The sequence below is a fragment of the Ostrinia nubilalis genome, chromosome 1, assembly GCF_963855985.1.
Source record: "Ostrinia nubilalis chromosome 1, ilOstNubi1.1, whole genome shotgun sequence".
NCBI lineage: Eukaryota > Metazoa > Arthropoda > Insecta > Lepidoptera > Crambidae > Ostrinia > Ostrinia nubilalis.
The window spans coordinates 6792367-6812045 of NC_087088.1; the positions used below are offsets into that span (position 1 = coordinate 6792367).

At 37.5% G+C, this 19679-nt stretch overlaps 1 protein-coding gene across 1 annotated transcript; it reads left to right on the forward strand.

Annotated features, from left to right (window-relative positions):
* The first annotated feature begins 17625 nt into the window (after positions 1-17625).
* LOC135077235 (uncharacterized) lies at positions 17626-19309 on the forward strand. The gene is made up of 2 exons (XM_063971778.1): positions 17626-18990; positions 19193-19309. Exons 1-2 carry the CDS (start codon positions 17626-17628, stop codon positions 19307-19309), a joined length of 1482 nt encoding a protein of 493 aa, XP_063827848.1.
* Positions 19310-19679: the final 370 nt, after the last annotated feature.

The following is a 19679-nucleotide window of genomic DNA, read 5'->3' on the forward strand; positions in this document are numbered from 1 at the left end:
TTACCTTGTGAAAAATTACATAACTTATGGTTGTATTTAAAATTATAGCTTTATTCAAAATCAAAAAGTTACAATATTTTTGCATAACTATATTATAATTTTCGAAAATTGCATTTTTAGGGAGAGACGAGCTATCAAAAGGACTAATGCCCGTTTTCACCATCAATCCCTAATTTGTAAGTGACTTCTATGGTGATACATAACAGGAATTTTGTTTTTATAGGGGTCACTTAAAAATTTGGGATTAATGGTGAAAACGGGCATAAAACTCATTTATTTTTGCAAGTAGGCTTTTATAAAGCACTTTTATAGTTTTACACTCCCCAGTATTAACCCAACCACTGCTTCAGGACATTTTTTTTTTACGGAAGCGGTAGATAGATATTTTGTAAAGTTACCATTTAAAACAGAAAATCCACAATCACCATTTGCAGACACCAAACCGAGGAATGAACTGCCGTTTGCAGTATTTGCGGACCAATACGACCTAAAACCTTTAAGAGCAGACTCTAATACTTTAAAGACAATCAACGCACCTGTAACTCACCGAGGAGCGGGTGTCTATGGGCGGCGGGTAAACACTTACCATCAGGTGATTCGTCTGCTCGTTTGCCTCCTTTCCTTAAAAACCCAGAAACATAACCACTCAGGTCCGTTCAATTAGAAAGGAAGTTACAGAAATCACTAGACCTAAAAAAAGATTAACGAACACACAGATTTTTTTTATTAAAAAAGATACCTACCTGAAAAAGAAAAAGAAACAAGACTGACAGTATACTTACCTCATCATGCGGTCGTCTGGAATAATACGGAGACAACTCGCGCACGATTATAATATTTGATGCTTTGTGTTAAGGTTCGATTTATATTTCGCTGAATAACGAACTGCTTGTAGGTTCCCAGCTGCAAGAAAACCCGAGAAATATTATAATGATATGAAACGTGTTTGCTTCATAGATGACATTATGAAGATGGTCTTCAAATTTATGTGACAAAAAATGATTCGGATTACCGGAGTACCGATTTCTATAAAATAATAAAACAATATTTTTATATCAACGACCTTTTATCAGGAGTGGACTGGTCAATTGAAGCTATAATGCTATAATTTAATGAGAACTTACAGAGCAGATAATAATACATCTGATGTGACCATCCACCAGGTTACACTTCAGAGAATGTGCGAAGGAGTTACTCGACCTAATTCCACCAGCCCCCTTCCATCATCAGACGCTGGTTAACGTATCATTCCTACATTGTCGACATTCCACCAGCTTGCACTAAGCGTTTCGATAAACTCTTTTATAATGCGAACAGGTCGCTGCCTGCTGCTGTCTCTCCTGAGCACTATACCGGACCTTATAGGCACTTACAGGTAGATATCTATCATCTTATACTGCATCTCACTTAACATCACATGCAATTGCGGTCAAATACCTTTTGCTACCTAGTTCTGCGTTGAGTTTATGAAGTCAATAGAAGACAACAAAATATAAGCTAGTGCCAAAGTAGTTTTATGAACCTTGATGGAACAGTCCAAGCATTGGGTATTGAATGGAATTTGAGCACAGATTTCAATGCAATGTGAATATACCACAAAAAATCCAACCATGAAACGTAACATTTTATCTTATACATCTGATCAAACTTTTTGATCCCCTTGGCTGGAGCTTAGCGTTAAGTACAGTCATGGCTAAGATTCTAATGGAAATAGAATAGAAAGTATTTATTTGTTTCAAAACAATAACTTTGGCTGATAAAAAACTAGTAAGGATGGAAAGATAAGTAACTCATTAGAAAAAGATTGCATTAAGATACGGCAGGATTTGATTCACATTGACAAAATACAGATATAGGTTGGTATACTATCTATGTATAGATACAGAGAAAAAATACATCATCATCATTTCAGCCACAGGACGTCCACTGCTGAACATAGGCCTCCCCCAATGACTTCCACATCGCGCGGTTGGAAGCACATAGTACGCAGAACTGACGGCCGATGGGGCAGCAAGGTTATGGAGCGGAGGCCACGTACCGTAAAACGCAGCGTTAGGACATCCATCCACAAGGTGGTCCGACGACCTGATAAAGGTAGCGGGAAGGCGTTGGATGCAGGCCGAGTAAAAATACAATATAATTAATTTAGCGATGCCTCTGTGAGTGCAATAAACTGCAGCCGTTCACTATCAACTAGATGAAGGATTTGAAACGAAATTAATTGCTAAAAAACTCAAGTGCTCTCTAAAAACTATTTTTTTTACCACGTCTTGAGCTATGTGGTGCTTTGAGTAAACTGGATGAAGCAAATGAGAAGAAGTAATGTGAAGAATACCAACCTCACAGATGTTCGAACACTGTGAACAGGTTTTTCTATTGTGATCGCCTAGCTGTCTGGAGAGACGAATAGGTGGAAATCTATTGTTGCAAACCGCGTCGTGGAGAAAGTCGAAAACGTTTATAATAATTAATACTATAATTCATAAGAAAGCTGATACAGCTCCACATTTTGGATTATCAAGGCGAAACCATTGGCGAGAAAATACGTGCACAGATGTTTCAATTGTGCTAAATTGAATGCTACTGCCAAAGTACAAATTATAATGGTAGATTTACCAGAACAGCAAGTATCTCAATCTAGACAATTCATGAACAAGGGAGACGATTTTGAAGGACCCTTTTAAATTTTGATGTCCAAGGGAACAAAACTATAGAAGCCTATAATATACTCGTAGTGATATTTATTGTCTGCATGACTACAAAAGCTACCCACATTGAACTCGATGGTGACATCACTTCCAAATCCTATAAGGTTCACACTCGATCAACCGGCGTGCAGCGATGGCGAACAATGCATTTAGGTCTGGTCGCCATCGCTGCACGCCAGCTGATCGCGCTGTGATCGCGTTGGTTTGGCCGAACCCTAAGTCTAATCGCCATCACTGCACGCCGGCTGGTCGCTTGAGATTGCGTTGGTTTGGCTGAACCTATAAAGAAAGAAAGAACAGTTTTTATTTGGTCCAAAACTTATAGGTGCTTTTATACGCTTTGTTGAAGAGTGGCCGGACCTGGAAGCAACCAGGATAGGAACATTGTCTGAGCCAGGAGTTTCATAAGGCCTGGAAATAAATGCAATTTACTGGACAAATAGCGTCAACACTAGGATAGGCACTACATTCCAGTGGCAAGTACAATCTGTGGAGGACTGCGGAAGGTTGGCGTCCGGTCGATCAAGTACCACCTGAAAAGAATACAGTCAGTATTCCCTCATCGTACATACGAAAAGATGGCAACAGTTTTGAATCAGGTTGTTGCATTTTTAAACGTCTGACCATTACGAGTATGTCCTTTTGATTACAATAATCCTTAAAATACATATAAAAACTTGTGTCATTCTATAATTGGGGACACGCCGATTGTTGCTTACTGCTCCAAAAGACGTATAGATACATACCTTGTCACGCTGGCAATACACGCATAAGCTGATAAATTAACTCATGCGGCTCTGGAAAGTTGAAAATTTATCACGATAACTACGATAACGATTCACTGAAGAGAGAGACAGAATTTAAAATGGATCTTGTACTCATAAAGTCCGATAATTTTACCACGTGGTAAGTAATCATTGGGACGAATTTTTGATAAACACACAGTCTTACAGGGGTATTTAGTGCAAAAAGTAGTGGATTGGATACTTAAATGACTGAAACTAAGTTAATATGTGCTTTGTTAATGACTTAATTACATCTAAATAAATGTATCAATATCGGTATAAAATACAACATCGCCAAAAGTTTCGCAAAATATTAGCAACTAGACTTGCACAAAGATATCTACGTAGAAAATAACGTATCAATTGTTACATATTATAATGCGAATAAAAGCTTCGTGGAAGAATTAGGCATCTAGACTTGCACAACATAATGTGCACAAAAGTTTCGTGGAAAAACTACGCAACTGAACTTGCACTACGATACCCACCAAATAATATCCTAAAATAAGTATGCAACAATAGATACGCGTAAATGTTTTTTAAAGTCTTCGTGGAAGATGTATGTAAATATTAATATGCTATTATTCATATGGAACTTTATTAAACAATTAAATGCAAATATATTTACTTCGTTTTTGCTATGGAAATTTAGATATTTTAATGTTGCAATATTTTGCATATTTGTACATAATTTCTTCATTTTTAAGAGAAAAATTATGAAAAAAATTGACAATATGTATTACTTCCTTCTCGATTTTTTGGTGCAATAAAAAAAATATCGCACAAGTGGACTTGCATACTTCTTCCAGGGGGGGTGCGAATTCATGGTGCTTGAAAGGTTAAGTAATTAGTTTTTACGTAACTTAAATTAATGGTTTTCGTTGAATTTTCATATTTTCTGTCACTTTTTCAGGTACACAACTTGTCGCATGACGCCAGCAACGAATAAAAACAAGTAGGTAAGTAATTATTTAATTTAATATTAAATAATCTTTCCTAAGGATTTCCACAAAGACCGGTCCTGCGCCGCTCGCATCCAGGTACCTCCCGCGACCTTCACCAGATCGTCGGTCCACCTAGTGGGAGGCCTGCCTACGCTACGTCTTCCGGCTCGTGGTCGCCACTATATCGTAATACGTCAACTGTTAACCCTATAATTACTAAGTGACACACCGCTGTAGAGTTCGAGCTTAATTTATTTAATTTAATTCACTCTTTAGTTACTCTAATTTATTCAATTTCAATTTAGTCTTTACACTACATTTTCAGGGTTTATTAATGCCTACAGCTCAGTAAATTATCCACTAAGGAAACAAGGTTGAAGACGCTTCCTAAACTAATATACAGACGGCACATCAAAGGTAAACTTTAGTACCTTAAGCAGAAGTTATAGGTGCGATTTTGCAATAGTCTGGTATGCGGTGTCATAAAAAATGAGATAAACAATGATTTAAACCTGAAACTAATGGATTAGGTGACATTAAAAAATTGATCTAGATGCAGCTTGCGTAATAGCATTGGCATGCCAAGGTTTCCTTACAAGTAGAACGTTTGGTTAAGTCTCATTAAAATGATTAATTTTACCTTCCATCTCCGATTTGAGTAGGTAGAACCTTATTTGTACTCATTTTCTTCAGTTTAAACATGAGAAGCTCTTTTAGTAACAAAACAAGAAATATTTAGCGCAAAATCCGCAAACAAATAGATCAATTTGTTCAGACTTTTCTTCAAATACATTCGTTAAAGTCCGAGTAAGTTTCGTAAGAAAGTAAAATAGGCAACGAATGGAGTAATAATTTAATTCGGAAAAAAAAACTAGTGGTAAATTATTCTATGATTATTATGATTACTATGTTTTATAGTAGGTACAGAATTATGTCAGGATGTAGTTACGTATTTTTAATGACATGAAAACGGTTTCAAAATCTACAGACACAAAGTAATTCAGCACCTAATTTAAATACTTACCAGTTTAAAAAAATACACCAACGTTCTTTGAAGCTCTGAAAGCTCATTAATTCAACTTCACGCTATACGTTGGCTACCAAAACATCCCCAATTCCCAATGCATGACAGCCAGTAGGAACTATCGTGGACAATTGGTTTAGACAGTTGGTCCGGACTTAGGTTGGCCGCCCACGGCATTAGCAAGTCTAGGGATAGACGGACATAGTGCAAGTTAGATGTAGTACGATAAGTACATTGAAGCATAGTGAAGCTAGCCATTCTCTGTGATGTCTCGTTCTATGGCAAAGAATTACGATTCGACAAGAGCGAACGAAAAATTGGAAATGGGTACTTGGAACTGTACACTTAAAAGTCCATGGTGAAACGATTATTTAGAATCTATAGAGACGTATAGGACAGACAGCTGTTTAGTGAACAACATAAATCGACACAATATCGTTTCTGTATTGAAGAATCAAGGATGTTTATCGGAAGCTTAAAATCAAATGTAATTAATTGTCTTTTATTTTCCGTTAATACTCGTAATATAAAGAGTTGCTTAGTTGAGTCATTGTTCTCATTAGATTTATTTTCGCTTATGCAAAATGGTTATCCCATTGAAACACATGAATTTCTATACAGATTTGTATTTGATCGGAAATAGTGCTATAAAAAAACCTTCTTGCTGCCTATCTCATACTTTACTATGGTTTAAACTTACTGGACAAGACTGTAAATGCTTACTTACTATGCATTCGTCCATTATGTAAGGTTTCTAATCAGTAGTATAGTAACAAGTTTGTTATATAATGTTTACAATCAAGTGGAAAACTGATACTAATATGCTGTCATATTATTTAACCTTTTATACACGTGTTTTAATAATAATAGAGAATATGCGTAGTTCAGTGATGCGTGGTAATTTCAATGTAACAATTTACGTATCACTTTTAAAATTCAGTGAATGTGTAATCAGATTATTGCAATATAATTTTGCTTGATAAATTATGGAAGTTCATACGAATAAATTAATTACTGAATATTCTGACCTAAATTAAATTTTATGCCGAAAATATTATACGTAATGTAGTACCTACATTTTAATTTTTTAGACAATGCCAATTAATAATTAAAATAATTGCAAATAATGACGTAAAATTAAGGATAGCACTATACTTGACAGATATAAATACTATTCGGCACTGGCCGATTTACTGAAACGACTCCTAAAACGTATAAGATACGAGTCAGAATAATTAGGGTTGTCAAATTGGAAAACCATTATTTATTATACACTTTCACATTCTCTTGTTGCTGTAGGAATGTTCTCGGTTTTGATATAAAATAAATGTGCTTATTCTTTCTTCGTCCCTAATAAGTTTTAATTAAAAACACTGCAAGTGTCTAAGATCGCAAAACGTGCGCTAAAGACTTTATTCCCCTCGGGTGCAGCCACGGGCAGAAACTATTTCCATAAGGGCTTGTTCCCATGGAAACATTCCATTTTTGCGAGAACTGTTTTTTTCAGTATCCCGTTCAGTAGTAAGTATAAGGCTGAGTTGCACCACCTAACTTTAAAGGTAGGTAACTATGACGATAACCGGTGCTTTTTGTATGGAATTTGACAGATTTTTGAAACGTTTAACGTTTGTCAAAGTTAAAGTAAGATAGTGTATCTTACATTTAGTTACAAACTGTGACCGTAACTATAACGATAACCGATGGGCTTTGTAAGGAGTTTGACAGATTTTTGACGTTTTTTACAGTCAAAGTAAGATGGTGCAACTCAGCCTTAGTGTTTTAATATTAACGTTCCCACGAAGTTCCCGTTTGCAGTGTCCCGCAAAAAACCGATCCGATCGAATTTGTAATTTGAATTTCAAACACACAATGTGAGTTAATACGACAGTCCAGTTTTGCGGGATACTGCATTACTTCATCCTGCTGACCCCGCAAAACTGGATGGCCGTGGGAACGAGCTATAACTTCTCGTACGATTCTCTGAGCTATCAACCCTGAACAGTGAGTATTCCCAGTCGCCCAGTAAACGTATTCGGCATCGACGCCATACTTCTTTGCGACGCGAATGGCGCTTACACGCTGCCGGGGGAGTGTTTGATTTGCCGATCGTATCTGTGCTTATCTCGTCTATGGGGTATAGGAAGATGCTGTATGGGATGAATGTTTTTTCCTGTTGTGAACTGTGAGGCTGGCAGAATAGGTACCTATGAGGTTAGGTAACCTTTATTTCTTGTAGACATTATTTGATAGGTTGATGAAGACAGTAGCCTCCTATATTTAGACAGTCTAAATGTGTGTAGCTCGGGATTTTGTAGGGTACAATGTAAAGTGTATTTCTATTTTTATAACTCAAACGGACATACGTTTACCAAATTATAATGTACAAGCTTTCCGCCCGCGGCTTCGCCCGAGTGGAATTTTTCGGTTCTTAATAACCTATGACACTCAGCAATAATGTGGCTTTCTATTGGTGAAAGAATTTTTAAAACCGGTTCAGTAGATCCCTTACAATTTAACGAATATACAAATATACAAACACACAAACTTTACCTCTTTATAATATTAGTAGGTATAGATAAAGTAAACAATCTGCCTTCAAACTGTATGAAATACTTCTGAAATAAAATATCGCTTTTCTTAGACATAACTAATTCCTTAACATACCTAACCATGATTCGATTAATCAACACTGCCGGTTTACGAGCTACGATAAGTTAAAACTGACCTACAAAGAATCCTTGATAGAAGACAAGTAGAACATAAACTTTATAGAGTTTAACAGACTTATCAAGCACTGGCTTCCCATGACACAGGGCACAATAGGATTTTAGTTGAAAACTTTGTTAGGAAGGCCAAGATTGCAGATTTCCCCACGGGCCTACGCCAGTTTCAAGTTGTACGACTATATCGATAAGTTACACTGACACCCGCTTAGTTATTTATTATCAATGTTGCAGTAGACATTGTTAGCAGTAGTGTCAATGTTAATGAATTAGGATCATGATCTTGCATTTCACCAAGATAATATAAGTCATACATAGGTAGCTTAGATAATATTTTTGAACTTTTTTCTGAAGTACTGTAATAGTAACCTGAAATCGGTTTCTTTATGCCTGTATTTTAATTAACTTCGCTCTCTATGTAGAGTGAACCTACTCAATCAAGATACAGAATAACAAAAAGTTGATAATTAGCTGCGAAGTAGAGATACCGTCTGATGTCAGATGTCAGACAGTTCTTGCAACAGGATTATGGTGACATCTTAACAATAACAACTAGGTACATTAAAAACCTACCTAGGCTTTACGTAGTAATTCCCAATAAGCGTTGATAATATGCAAAATACTACCACCTACTTTTTTGCACAATATAAGCAAGGCCTTTGTGGAAATCCTTGGGGGAGGCCTTTGTCCAGCAGTGGACGTCTTTCGGCTGAAACGAACGAAGCAAGGCCAACCTTACTCTTAATAACCAAACAAAAAAAAGGACACACATAAACACCCAAAAAAATAACAATCAAGTAATACGCATCATTCAATTACGCAAGAAGAATGGAGCAGATCATCAAAGTACACGATAACACTCCAGCAACGAAATGAGTTCATAGCGGAACGAAGTGAAAACAGCTCCGCGAACATAAAATTGAATATTACAAGCGAATCACGAAATTCACTTCGGTAATTTAAACAAAGCTGAGATGCAGAAGCCCCGGACTTAATTTCGGTACAGGACAGAGAAAAATGCTATGCAAATTTGTACAGCGTATTTTTTCTTCCATTAACCTCCGGATTTTAGCGAAGGGACAGCACAAAAACAGGCTTTTATTTTGAAACTTTAATTAGGAAATTAACGACTCCGACTTAGGAGTAACAAATGGTGTTTCGCGGTCCATGTGGGAATTTCGACGCTTACGTTTTGAATTAAAAAGAATAAACAACGCCTTTGCGTTTTTATAAAGCCCTTCGCATTATAAAAAAGTATTGTGGTTTTGTATTCGGAATTAAGTAGGTTTATTGTGTAAAAATGTGTTCGCGGCGACCCTTCGGACATTATTCTCGTTTTATGTGACCCTAAATTTGTCTAGAAAACAGATTAATGAACAATAACGTCAGGGTTAAGGTTTTATTTTAGGGGTTCAGTTTCCGACGTTAAAATAAAATGTTTTAATAACCTCTTACTTACATCTTTATGCTTTAATTATTTAAAAAGTAAGTGTAAAGGTAAATATTTTGCTTAGTTTCCAAGTAACAAGTGGAATGTGTCGTAAGCTCCTTGTCGAAAGCAAACAGGTAAAAGCGTCAATGAAGCTTTGTGCTTTTATAAATGAACAGGCGCTAAACTTTGTGAGCTTCTTCGCCTTATCAGTGTAAAATTAAAACGTTGTTGTTAATGAGCTTTTTAAAAGTTTACTCAATATTAAAATAGGAAATATTCTGTGTAAAAAAAGTCTAGATAATTTTATAAAATTGATTGTTTATAATTTTTAAGTACCTACGTTTATACATTAGTAATTTTAATAAAATTAAGATGAAAATATCGTCTGAAAAAGAAGCTAAAATCAATCATAGTCTTAGCAAGTTATTCCAACTAGAGCTAAAGGAAATTTGATGTCACTAAAGAGTCGACTTAATAATTTTGTAAGATTGTCAAAGCCATTTGCTGTGGACTTTAACAGTTTTTGTATCCCCAAAAACGCTACCAAAACCAAAGGAAAATGTAAATACTGATTGTTAAACTTTTAGGGTTTTCATTGGAATCCCTAATTCTATTACAACCAACAAACTTCTAAGTTAGTTAACAAATGTTCCGAAGTAGGTAAATTACAAAGTGGAAGGCAAACTGAAGTTTATAATACCAAATCGGTATCTAATCAGAGGCAGGTCCCGACCGGTCTATCCGCGTGATGGATGGTCGAGGGAGTGCGGTTGACGTCCAAACTTCAGCTCATACCTAAACAGCCTCGGGGAAAAACATCAGCCAACTGAAACTGGTAATTTTGAAATATAATAATTTAAGATAATAATTGAACCAGACAGCTTTCGAATAGTCTCAATAGCATTTAAAAGAACGGTTACTAAGTACTTTATTGCACTATGCCATTCATTAGGTTTTCAAACAAAGACCTTACTTACTAAGACCTGAAGGTGTCCACCTCTACTTAAATTACTTACTTAACTTTCTTAGGGCGTGGTAATTCTTACTCAGAATTGTTTTGTTAGAGAAATTGGCAGTTTCTGTTTATTTATTTATTTATTTTATTGGTCTGCCAACAATAACTATAACTCCCAGGAATTATGTATTAGTCTACTCATAAGTTTCAAATTCTTCAGTAATAAAATAATTTGCTTTATAGCTTTTAAAGTAACTAAATGATTATTTACATCATTCATAGTTATCTCAATAATATTAGCTTCCTAGCGTTCCAGCGGCATTCAAACACCGCAATCGTAAGGCAGCTTTTCCTTCGAAAATACACCACTACGCATAGTGACGCATATCCCTACGAAAAACTAGCAAAATACTCTCATGCCTTAATGACCCACTTCACATGACATAATTATACCAACACGTCCCATTACACCGCAAAATATTGAACAAACGACAATCGCCGTTATTAATTGGCGGTAGGAACGCCGACTTCATTCCTTCCCGATTATCATTTGTTTTATCCGGGACGAGGTCCGGAAAAATACATTACGGGAGCCTCCGACATTTGTCTTCGTCGCCTCCGGAGCTGGCATTAATTAATATAGAATACCCTTTGGGCTCGCCTGTTTACCGTTCTTTAACTTATGTCTTTATTCCGATTTTCGAACCTTTCCGAGAGTGGGTAATTGCGAATGATTAATCGAATTCGATGTTCTATCTAACGTCTGAATCTAATAATGGATAGGCTTGTGGTTTTGTGATTTATTCATAAGTGTTTGATAGGGTAAATAAAATAGCTTTTGTTCTCTTTCTTTTTGTTGTGTTTGTGGCCCTGGGCGTATGTTTTGGTCACAAAATACTATAGTCTATAAAATACATCCCCCATAATTGTTCATGGATTTGAGGTGTTCTATGATAATAGTCGATAGAGGTCTAGCAGTCATTTTTTATTGGAGAGTTGGAAGACTTTATGAAAGATATTTTACCTTAGTTATCACAATCGGCCGGTGTAGGTCTTTATAATGGTCAGTTTTTGTTTAAGCTGAGGTGCTCGTACCTACTCATAAATAAAATACGACCTACTAAATAGTAATTGAAATCAATTTACGGTATCAAATCTTTTCTGAAGATAAAGCATATTAGACATGTCATTCTGAAAAAAAATGCCGAAACGAGAATCCAAATTCCATTACGTTGCAAACATTACATTGTGTTACATGAAACTGGCATTAATCCGCCTACATAGTCGACTAGTCATCGAACCATCGCTCGTGCATCAGTTGCGATTGATGCAGCATCTGCAAGATCTGTTATGTCTGTAACGAACAAAGGGATAATACACTACATAACTGGTTCGGAGAATACACCTCAGTGATCATCGGGTTACTTGAAGTGATCCTGTTTTCTGGCAACCAGACGTATCGCAGTCGGTTATGTTTTAGGAAATGTTATACTTGGGTAAAAATTGATTTTACTACATTATTTTCTGATGAAGTATCAACTCTATTTAGCAAAAAAAAAGGTATTTTTGGCATAGAGTGACGCATTACTATTTTTTTACTTATGCGAGAAAAATAAAATAATGTTAAACAGTGAGACAGTTCAGTTACATTTTTGATTTTATTTAAGCTATAGGTACCTACCTACAAAATTGATGGCCCTAATACGAAGTTACTAAACAACAATGATCCCGTATCCAATTCAAAACAGAGTTATTATTTTATGAAATGTGCTGTTGGATTGCTGTATTAGGCTTCGTTTCCAATGAAGCACTGAACTGAGCCGAACGAAGTTTTGATTTTATATTATCTTTTTCTACATTGGGACAAAGAGAGATGTCAACTAATGCGCTGAGTTGAAACGCAGCGTCGCATTCGAAATTCACATACACAAAGTACATAATCAAAATATGTGCTCATTATGCACTGCGGTATCAGTACTCAATTTTTGATCAATATTATTATTTAGTAGTACGCAATGTCACTGCTGTCATCATTGCTGTCACGAGCAATGTGTTCTGTTTTTGGGCATATTGCTGTGACAACGGCCGCCCCCTTGTCACATCTCCCTTTAGTTTTTGTGATCTGTGTTTTTCCATGAGTAAAAAAAAGTTTCCTTAACCGCTGATTGTTTTTTCAAGAACACTTTTACATGTCCCAAGAGAGTTTTAATAAACCACTTTAAGTTGCATTGATTGTAACAGATTATGTAGAGTTACTGCTTAGCTTTGTTCCATACTCAGTTTGCCTTTACATCAAAATTGCCCCGTTTGTCCCTGCCACTTCGCATCAATGGAAACGCAGGCTTATACCTTCGTGCTAATCCACATTGTCATTTGAATCCATTCGATTGTCCGATACATAAGCAGCTTTGGCGAGGTCCAGTGATCACTGTAACGCAAGTGCACCAGTGATGCTCACTTCTGGTACAGCAAGTCAGTGTTGTACTGTAATACAGCTTATTGACATAATTTAGTGTGATAAAGAATAATGATTTTACAAAATACTACTTATACCTTTATTAAATACTAGCTTTTGCCCGCGGCTTCACCCGCATGAAATTTAGTTTGTCCCAGATCGTCAACAAACAACAAACATGTTGCATCGCAATTTTCGTCTTCTGTAGAAATGAATACTTTTTCTGGCAGACAACTTGCTTATTTTCATCATCGTAATCGCTCTTTGTACCAAAAAGAAGAGAGCCTTCAAAAATAAAAAATATGTTTACTTCTCATAGAGTTTTATAGGAGGTTTAAATAACACTCCGGTACATTAATTTAAGCAGTAGTCTAAAAGAGATAATCGAAACACCATTACTCTATCCCATTCACTCGGACGCCTTATAAAACTCGAATGTACGTCCCGATTGCTAATTAATTCGTCCTGAAAAACCTTTTCCTTTTTCACAAGCCATCCTTGATTTTCAATTTCTGTAGCGAAAGATTAATGGCCGAAGACAGGTTCTCTCAGAGTTTTATCTACGCTTATAATTACTCGGCAAGAGTGTTTTAAAAGCTGTTTTTACGGAATGAGATTGTCCTTCTTTGTTGCTACAGGCTGCTAATTTTCCCGCGTGATTACGACTTTCAGTTGTTTTTTTCACGCGTTGAGATAAGGAGCGTTGTTTTTACTTGGAGCTTTGAATAGTGATGTGGGCAAAGAGTGGGCTTGGAATTTAATAACAGTAATGAATCAACTCAAAATTGGACCTACCTAGCTGAATCATTTGTACTTGTCAACAATCTCAAGAATTAAGTTTCTAATCGAAGGTAGCAGGAAGGCGCTGGACGCAGGTCGCTGCCAACCGGGCAACATGGAAAGCATTGGGAGAGGCCTATGTTCAGCAGTGGACTATGGCTGAGATGAAGACAATGATGATGAATAAATCAACTGTTCTAAGTATCATACCAAGACACCTAGCTCTATGTCATAGTAATTGGTTAGTTGACGCCACTACTTATAGGCAACAATGAGGGAACGTATCCTACGTATTTCAGGACTCACGATTGGCATTACGCACGCTTTTTAAGCGCACGGTTATTTTATCAATGGTATTAAGTTGTTATGACTACTCAAAGGCTATATTTTACCCAAACGACGGTTCTCGATAAATCATAACATATTCCATGGAGTTCTGATTATCTTTTTGATATCAGCATAGCAGTGAGAGGCGAATCTAACTCCACTCAGCGAAATATGAGCTTTAGTCATCTTTCTCACCCATCCCAAGGCGAGTGAGAGAGACGAATAAGGTTGGATATCGATGGGTTTGCAAAATAGGGCCTCAGGGCTTCCGTAAATCAACAGCTCTAAACTGATAACTGTACTGTAAATCATACATTTGCATTTTGTATGGTCCGGGTGGGAATATTTAGTCCACAATTAAGCGAATATCAATAAGGGTAAACATAGCACTCCCATTATTTATTATGACGCTGCATGTTTGACAGTAAAGGAGATTTAGGCCCGCTTAATGAATGAAACAACTCTCAAATATGAATCTACTCTTGAGATTACTTGAGATGATATTTTATTTCCTTTCGTGAGTCCCTTTTAGTCAGTCTGACTGAAGTCTGGTTTCTGGATTAAGATTTTGAGCTTCAACGTGATTTGCATCTTCTACTTATTATTATTATGAACTTTTCGTATCAAGTTAATGTACTTATACAATATGGTAGATGAAAAATCTCAATAAAAGTTAATCAATTATCCTGAAATTAAATATAATACTTATGATTTAATTACATAGGTACTTCCTGAAGAACCACTTAAATATACCTACTTTAATTTATTAGGTCCTAATATTCATTTTTAACCAACCTAAAATTACAATGAAACTATAATTTATTACTTTTGTTTGCGCGTTTATGTTGGCAACAAAGAGTTCTCATGTTCTACTGTTGGTATACATGCGTGCATCTTCCCGACCATTCGCCAAAGTTCCTTGGCGTCTAACGCCATCTAGTTCTCCGCGGCGTAAACTGTTGTGCCGCCTACCAAACATTTGAAAGAAAAAAGACAGTTGCCCGTTGCCCATACTCCATTTTTCACGTGTGCATCTACGCCGCTACAAAAAACTATTTTATTTTATCGTTTGGTGATTTTGTGCGAAGTGCAGTGTTTTTCGCTGTTCGAACGACGCCCTCTGATATTGGATTGCCACGAGGAGTGCTGGAACTGGGAAAGGGAGCCCGGTGTCGCTGTTACCAGGTCAGTGCATGAGTCTCACAGAATCCCAATATATCGGGTAAACTCCTTCCTCGGCAACTCACACAGTTATTCTATTCCCGCATCGCATTTTCTATTTAATTTCTCTTAAAACAAATACGTAACAAACCCCTCGCATCACCAATTTTATGGTACCTTAGATCCGGATTTAACCAGCCCGTTCTATATTTATTTACGCTATAATCCTTGTTAAGTATTTTAATACCTATATATTATATTGTTATACATTTTAACGCATCTATAACTGTGTTTCGCATCGCATTTTGCTCAAATTACGCATGTTTTTTCATCTAACGCAAACTCGCTCGCTTTGAAACGGCGTCCAAAATGGCGTCCGCTACAAAATTAAAATTTGTCGTTGCTAAAAAGCAAGCCATTTTCGGTCGCATTAATGAAATCTATACTGTTGCAAAGAATATTTCGATCTCAAAAGAAATAACTAGGTCTCAACAAGCATTTTTAGCGTCATGTTCAACTTTACCAAAATTGTATGATGAATTTAATTCGCTTTGCGATCAGCATAATCTTTTAGAGATGGAGTTGAATCCCGTAGCTGTTCCCAATTTTAGTGATTGGTCATCCTTTGAGGATATTTATTCATACATTTCACAAACGCGTACATCAATTGTTGAATGTCAGGCAAATACCGCACATACTTCATCAACAAAATCTGTAAACAATGATACAATTAGATTACCCCCGATCGAATTACCTTCATTCGACGGAAATCCTAATAATTGGCCCCTATTTTACGAATCATTCAAAACAAACGTGCATAACAACAAAGCATTGACCAACGCGCACCGAGTGCAATATTTGATAGGTAAATTGAGTGGCTCGGCGCTCAAGACATTCGCAGGCATAATACCGAATGAGGTCAATTACCCCACTATTTGGGAATCTCTAATAACTAAATATCAAGATAAACGTGCACTAGGCACCATGTATTTGAATAACATTTTGGACATTAAATTAACAAACAGTTCGCCATCCCAATTAAATGATTTTATAGAAAACCTTAACTCATCTTTTGCCGCGCTAAAACAATTAAATATCGATGATTTACCTGACTTCATCATAACGCATATCGCGTTAAAAAAGTTAGAGTTACAAACTGTGCAACAATTCGAATCATCTATTCGTGACAAAAACATACCGGAGAGTTCAGATGTTATCAATTTCATCCGCCACCATATTAAAGTCTTAGAACGAACATCTTCGTTTTCAGTTCAACAGACACAACCGCGACCGCGCTTTAATAATAATAACACTACTAAAAGAGTGTCTCATACCTTTGCCATAACAAATGACAACACATCGGGAAATGCTAAAGTAAATACGTGCATTTATTGTAAATCGGTTCAGCATTTTCGTCTTTATGAATGCACCGAGTTTAAGAAAATGAGCATCAAAGATAGATTTCAATTTGTGAAACAAAATCATTTGTGTGTTAATTGTTTAGGGTCAAGTCACAATACTTCAAAGTGCGGTTCCCAAAGCTTGTGTAAAATCTGTAATAAAAAACATCATTCTATGTTGCATTTTGACACCCCGGTTACTTCGCAATCCACTCGCATTAATACAAATCAAATTACAACGCATTCACCACCTTTCGCGGCGCCTCCGCAGTCAGCGGCCCCGCCCGTAACCACCTCTGTGCAGCCGGAACGCTCTGTGTGCTTGCACTCGCAGTCCAGTGACAATTCCGCCACATGTTTAGGCGCGTATCAGGACGAGGCGGACGTCGTATTGACAACCTCACATAAAAACAATTCTACGACAATACTACCTACCGCGCAAGTTTATGTACCTATTAATGGTAAACACGTAACTATCAGATGTTTAATTGACAGTGCATCGCAAAATAATATTGTAACGCTTTCATGTTGTAATCAATTGAACTTGAATATTCAACCGCTAATTAATTCGACTATTAAAACTGTAGGGTCGCTCGATACCTCTGTTTTAGGTTTTGTTTCGCTGACAATTAAGTCTCGCGTCTCTGACGCACAATATAATGTAAAATGCTTGGTAGTCGAACATATTACTGACTATCTACCTACTCGCGTTGTTAACGCAAGCATAATCGACGACTTTTCGAATATCCCACTCGCTGATGATTTATGGAATTTACCTGGCGATATTCACGCAATTCTCGGCGCACCGTTGTTCCCACATTTATTACTCGGTGGTAAGATTATACCTACTGTGACATCGCGCCCGGCTGACGGCCCGGTCATTGCCCCTCACGCGCTCGAAACTACTCTTGGCTATATTGTTGTGGGTGAAATGGTTAGCTCCGTCGAACCTGGCAAAGTAGCCTGGTCCTTCGGTCCTTTAATAAATGACAATTTGCATCAGTCTTTAATTAAATTTTGGGAGCTTGAGGAGGTTACTAGTGGTGGCTGTGACGTCAGTCCGGACGACCGCGAGTGCGAACGCAAGTTCTTATCGACAGTGTCGCGCGATTCTTCTGGCCGTTTCATTGTTTCTTTGCCTTTTAAAGGGGATCCTAAAACATTAGGTAATTCGCATATTGGTGCTCAGCGTCGATTAGCTGCACTTGAGCGTAAATTCATCGCGCTGCCTACACTTCGTGAGGCGTATAATGAAGTAATTTCTGACTATTTAAAAAAGGGTTATTTATCTGAAATACCATACTCATCCGTGGCTTTGAGTGAGGGTTACTTCATCCCACATCACGCTGTAATTCGTCCCGATAGAACTACGACTAAAACGCGCATTGTTTTGGATGCCAGCGCCAAAACGGACACTGGCTTTTCGCTCAACGATTTACTCATGACTGGACCTAACTTGCAGACTGATTTATTTACATTGCTATTAAGGTTTCGTCAATTTGAAATAGCCGTCACTGCTGACGTGCAACAAATGTACCTTCGCATACTTTTAGCAGATGATGATCGTAAATATCAAAAAATATTATACCGATTTAATGAAGACGAACTTGTTCGTATTTTCCAATTTAATTCGGTCGCATTCGGTCTTCGCTCGAGTCCGTACCTGGCTATGCGCACGATCCGACAATTGGCTCTTGAGGAACAGGATCGCTTCCCTCGCGCTGCAGAGGTCGCCACTCACGAAATGTACATGGACGATTTAACCTCATCAGTTCCCACCGCAAATGACGCGATTCAGTTAGCTCATGACCTAATCGCAATGTTTAAATCCGGTGGATTTGATCTAATAAAATGGGCCAGTAACTCGCCTGAACTTCTCGCTCATTTGCCTGAGTCTCATCGCGCCGCAATTGAATTCACCGATAATAGCGACACACTAAAGGTCCTAGGTTTGAAATGGCTACCTGTAACTGACACTTTCACGTTCACAATCAACGAACCTCCCGCTAATAATACTAAACGCGTGATTTTATCTACTATTGCTCGCTTGTTTGATGTACTCGGCTTAGTTGCGCCTGTTATACTTTACGCCAAGCTTTTACTTCAAGATTTATGGCTCGCTAAAATTGATTGGGATGAAGTACCACCTCAACCAATTATTGACCGCTTCACTGAATTTAAAAATGAATTGCCCCTTTTATCAAGTTTGCAAATACCGCGCCACTTGGGCATATCAGCAGGTTGCACTGTCCGCTTACTCGGTTTCGGAGATGCCAGTCTTAAGGCATATGGCTGTGTAATTTTTTTGCATGTAACGCATCCGAACGGTGACATTTCTATACAATTAGTATGTTCAAGGTCGAAAGTCGCTCCGCTCAAAACTATAACGCTCGCTAGGCTCGAATTGTGTGCCGCATTGCTTCTTTCTGAATTTATTAAACGAGTTCACGCCGCATTTGATAATCGCTACCCTATAAATGAAATATTCGCCTTTTCAGATTCCACTATCGCTCTGTCGTGGATTCATTCATCGCCGCACCGTTGGCAAATGTTTGTCGCCAACCGTGTTAGTAAAATACACGATAATTTGCCACCTGGCCGCTTTTTTCATATAAACGGATCTGAGAATCCCAGTGACTGTGTCTCGCGAGGTCTTTTACCTTCGCAAGTAATCGCGCAATCGTTATGGTGGCATGGCCCCTTATGGGCTCAATCTCCCATCGCCGATTGGCCGATCGTGCCCTTTGTATCTTCTCATCTTGATGATATACCTGAAATGAGACCGTCGGTTACTTTAACTGCTGTATCCGATGTAGACGCATCGCCGCACCCCCTTCTTGAGCTCGCATCCCGGGTCTCGTCCTGGAAAAAATTAAAACGCATTACTGTTTATGTCTTACGCTTTATAAAAAAGATACCTAACTCACCTTCAATCGAAGCACCTCATCTGGAATCTGCTGAACTCGTTCTTCTTCGTACGCTACA